Consider the following 4,909-nt stretch of genomic DNA (forward strand, 5'->3'; position numbering starts at 1 on the left):
TCAGACAAGAAAAAGAAATTAAAGGCATCTGAATCAGCAAAAAAAATCTCACTCTTTGCAGATGATACAATAATTTATGTGGAAAACACAAAAGACTCCACTCCAAAACTGCTAGAACTTGTACAGGAATTCAGTAAAGTGTCAGGATATAAAATCAATGCACAGAAATCAGTTGCATTTCTTTATACTAACAACAAGACAGAAGAAAGAGAAATTAAGGAGTCAATCCCATTTACAACTGCACTCAAAACCATAAGATACTTAGGAAGAAACCTACCCAAAAAGGCAAAAACCTGTATTCAGAAAAGTATAAAGTACTCATGAAAGAAATTGAGAAAGACACAAATAAATGGAAAAGCATTCCATGTTCATGGATTGGAAGAACAAATATTGTGAAAATTTCTATGCTACCTAAAGCAATATACACATTTAAAATAGTCCCTATCAAAATACCATCAAATTTTTTTCAAAGATATGGAAAAAATAATCCTAAAATTTATATGGGACCAGAAAAGAACCTGAGTAGCCAGAGGAATGTTGAAAAAGAAAGCTAGAGTTGGTGGCATCACAATTCCAGACTTCAAGCTCTATTACAAAGCTGTCATAATCAAGACAGTATGGCACTGTCACAAAAACAGTCACATAGATCAATGGAACCCTCAACTCCATGGTCAGCTAAACTTCCACAAAGCAGGAAAGAATGTCCAATGTTAAAAAGACAGTCTCTTCAACAAATGGTGTTCGGAAAACTGGACAGCCACATGCAGAGAAATGAAACTGGACCATTGCTTACACCATATGCAAAAATAGACTCAAAATGGATGAAGGACCTCAATGTGAGTCAGGAATCCATCAAAATCCTTGAAGAGAACACAGGCAGCAACCTCTTCGACCTCAGCCACAACAACTTCTTCCTAGAAACATTGCCAAAGGCAAGGGAAGCAAGGGTAAAAATGAACTGTTGGGACTTCATCAAGATCAAAAGCTTTTGCACAGAAAAGGAAACAGTCAACAAAACCAAAAGACAACAGGCAGAATGGAAAAGATACTCACAAACAACATATCAGATAAAAGCAAGTATAAAGAACTTATCAAACTCAACAGCCAAAGAACAAATAATCCAGTCAGGAAATGAGCAGAAGACATGGGGAGATGTTTCTGCAAAGAAGACATCCAGATGTCCAGCAAACACATGAAAAAGTACTCAACATCACTTGGCATCAGGGAAATACAAATCAAGACCACAATGACATACCGCCTCACACCAGTCAGAATGGCTAAAATTGCTGCCTGTGGACGCCGCCGAGTAAGCATCGTTAAAGTCTCCCCTCCCACCGCCGTCATGTCTAAGTCAGAGTCTCCCAAAGAGCCTGAACAGCTGCGGAAGCTCTTCATCGGAGGTCTGAGCTTTGAAACAACCGATGAGAGTCTGAGGAGCCATTTTGAGCAATGGGGAACACTTACGGACTGTGTGGTAATGAGAGATCCGAACACCAAGCGCTCCAGAGGCTTTGGGTTTGTCACCTATGCCACTGTGGAGGAGGTGGATGCAGCCATGAATGCAAGGCCACACAAGGTGGATGGAAGAGTTGTGGAACCAAAGAGGGCTGTCTCAAGAGAAGATTCTCAAAGACCTGGTGCCCACTTAACTGTGAAAAAGATTTTTGTTGGTGGCATTAAAGAAGACACTGAAGAACATCATCTAAGAGATTATTTCGAACAGTATGGGAAAATCGAAGTGATTGAGATCATGACTGACCGAGGCAGTGGCAAAAAGAGGGGTTTTGCTTTTGTAACATTTGATGACCATGATTCTGTAGACAAGATTGTCATTCAAAAATACCATACTGTGAATGGCCACAACTGTGAAGTAAGGAAAGCGCTCTCTAAGCAAGAGATGGCTAGTGCTTCATCCAGCCAAAGAGGTCGAAGTGGTTCTGGAAACTTTGGTGGTGGTCGTGGAGGTGGTTTTGGTGGGAATGACAACTTTGGTCGCAGAGGAAACTTCAGTGGTCGAGGTGGGTTTGGTGGCAGTCGAGGTGGTGGTGGATATGGTGGCAGTGGGGATGGCTATAACGGATTTGGTAATAATGGAAGCAACTTTGGAGGTGGTGGAAGCTATAATGATTTTGGCAATTACAACAATCAATCCTCAAATTTTGGACCCATGAAAGGAGGCAATTTTGGAGGCAGAAGCTCTGGCCCTTATGGTGGTGGAGGCCAATACTTCGCCAAACCACGAAACCAAGGTGGCTATGGTGGTTCCAGCAGCAGCAGCAGCTATGGCAGTGGCAGAAGGTTTTAATTACTGCCAGGAAACAAAGCTTAGCAGGAGAGGAGAGCCAGAGAAGTGACAGGGAAGCTACAGGTTACAACAGATTTGTGAACTCAGCCAAGCACAGTGGTGGCAGGGCCTAGCTGCTACAAAGAAGACATGTTTTAGACAATACTCATGTGTATGGGCAAAAAAACTCGAGGACTGTATTTGTGACTAATTGTATAACAGGTTATTTTAGTTTCTGTTCTGTGGAAAGTGTAAAGCATTCCAACAAAGGGTTTTAATGTAGATTTTTTTTTTTTTTTGCACCCATGCTGTTGATTGCTAAATGTAATAGTCTGATCATGACGCTGAATAAATGTGTCTTTTAAAAAAAAAAAAAAAAAAAGAATGGCTAAAATTAAAAAGTCAGGAAATGACAGATGCTGGCGAGGATGCAGAGAAAGGTAAAGCCTCTTACACTGTTGGTGGGAATGCAAGCTAATGCAGACACTCTGGAAAACAGTATGGAGTTTCCTCAAAAAATTGAAAATTGTGCTACCCTATGACCTAGCAATTGTACTACTGGGTATTTACCCTAAAGATACAAATGCAGTGACCCGAAGGGGCATGTGAACCCAAGTATTTATAGCAGCAATGTCCACAATAGCCAAACTATGGAAAGAACTTAGATGCCCATCAATAGTTGAATGGATAAAGAAGATGTGGTATAGATATATATATACAATGGAATATTATGTAGCCTTCAAAGAAAGAAATCTTGTCTTTTGCAATGACGTGGATGGAATAGAGGGTATTATGCTGAATGAAATATGTCAATCAAAGAAAAACAATTATTATATCATCCCTCTGATATTAAGAATTTGAGAGTCAGGGTGGAGGATTGTGGGAGGTAGGGAAGGAAAAATGAAACAAAATGGGATTGGGAGGGAGAAAAACCATAAGAGACGCTTAATTTCACAAAACAAACTGAGGGTTGCTGGGGGGTGGGGAGGTAGTGATAGTGTGGGTGGGTGATGAGCATTGGGGAGGGTATGTGCTATGGTGAGTGCTGTGAAAAGTGTTAGCCTGATAATACACAGACCTGTACCCCTGGGGCAAATAATGCACTATATGTTAATTAAAAAAATTTTTAAATAAAAAGGAACATATTGAAAATAGATGATAGATGATAGCCACATAGATGATATAGATGATAGATAGATAACTGAAAGATAGATGAAGATAACTGAAAGATAGATGATAGATAGCGGATAGAACATGAGAATACGAAAATATTCCAGGATTAAAGATCCAAGTCTTCAAAAGGACTAAACTTTGTACCCCTTTATTGACCAGTCACTGGACATGGGCTGCTTTCAGGGAGGGAGTGGGTGTAATACAGTGGCTCTCTTCAGCCAAGGTAATGCGTGGAGAGGGATTCAGCTGGTAGCCATCAGCAATCAATGCCTCTAGCAGCAGGAAAAGAGACTTGGGTTTTCAAAGGGAATCTGATGGTACCCCTCTAGTGCTGCTCAAGTCCAGTTGTTGAAAGAGACATTCATCCCACCTGGGAATGAGCTTGTCCAGGATTCTGGCTGGGCACTTCTCCTGGGGAAGCAGAGAATTGGAAGGGCAGTGAGATCAGCTTTAATCCCTGTAACTGCTGCTGGGCTGCAGGCTGAAGTTGATTCTCATCATCTTCCTCCTCTCTTTTATATCCTCACCTCTCATCACCACTGGCACCTCTGCTGGCCTGAGATTCTTTCTCTGGCATATACTGTATACAGTTCTGGAGGCTGAGAGTCTGAGATCAGGGTGCTGGCATGGTTGAGGGAAGGCCATCTTCTGGGTTTCTGACTTCCTGTTGTATCCTCAGGTGGTGGAAGAGGGGAGGGAACTCGCTCAGATCTCTTTTATAAGAGCTCTAATCCCAATCATGAGGACTCTGCCCTAATTACCTCTCAAAGACCCCACCTACTAAATGAGGGTTAGGTTTCCACATATGGGTCAGGGAAAGGGGTTGGGGGTGCGGGGACATTCAGACTAAAGCTACTTCTATGTCAGTGGCTCTCAACAGGGGGATGATTTTGCCAACAGTGGATATTTGTGGATGTCCAGGAACATTTGGATCACAGCGAGAGGGGAAGGGACAATGCTACTGGCATCTACCAGGTGGGGGCAGGGATGCTGCTGAACATCCCACAATGCACAGGACAGCCCCACACAACAAAGAACTACCTGGCTCAAAACGTCAGCAGTGCCAAAGTGGAGAAGCTCTGCTCTATGTGATAAAACACAGGGGTTCATTAGCACAGTATATTTGGGCCCTGACTGCAACTTACCATGAGCGTTGAGAAAAGCATCCCTGACCTTCACCTGGTCTCATTTCTTACTCTGTCAATAAATGACTGTGGATCCAAAAATACAGATCATCTCTGTGCCCCATCCCTGAATCTGGACTTAAAAGAGATTAATTCCCAAGGCTCACATGATCACAGGCCTGCTGTACCTTGACAGTTACCTGTGAGACTAGGACTTGTTTACTTTTCTTTATGGAAATGAGAATTCTGAGAAAAAGGTTCACTTGGCAAACTAGCGGTGGTGGTGAGGGGGGGTGGGGACAGGAACATTCCAGAAAGATTTTTCAGG

The 4,909-nt window shown here is 42.4% G+C and overlaps 1 protein-coding gene across 2 annotated transcripts; it reads left to right on the forward strand.

Moving 5' to 3' along the window:
- Positions 1–1,290: 1,290 nt before the first annotated feature.
- On the forward strand, positions 1,291–2,666 carry LOC309872095 (heterogeneous nuclear ribonucleoprotein A1-like). Of its 2 annotated transcripts, XM_082745747.1 has the most exons (2): positions 1,291–2,022; positions 2,062–2,666. In XM_082745747.1, the coding sequence occupies exons 1-2, from the start codon at positions 1,343–1,345 to the stop codon at positions 2,303–2,305; spliced, it is 924 nt and encodes a 307-aa protein (XP_082601873.1). In that variant the 5' UTR covers positions 1,291–1,342; the 3' UTR covers positions 2,306–2,666. The 2 variants fall into 2 exon arrangements, with proteins under 2 accessions (XP_082601873.1, XP_082601872.1); XM_082745746.1 differs by having other exon boundaries at positions 1,291–2,666.
- The last annotated feature ends 2,243 nt before the right edge of the window (positions 2,667–4,909 follow it).

This window comes from Mustela nivalis (assembly GCF_964662115.1).
Source record: "Mustela nivalis genome assembly, chromosome: 8".
NCBI classification, from domain to species: Eukaryota; Metazoa; Chordata; class Mammalia; order Carnivora; family Mustelidae; genus Mustela; species Mustela nivalis.

Bases quoted from the DNA above. Each gene is read 5' to 3' on its own strand.
- LOC309872095 (XM_082745746.1), top strand. From the start codon at position 1,343: ATGTCTAAGTCAGAGTCTCCCAAAGAGCCTGAACAGCTGCGGAAGCTC.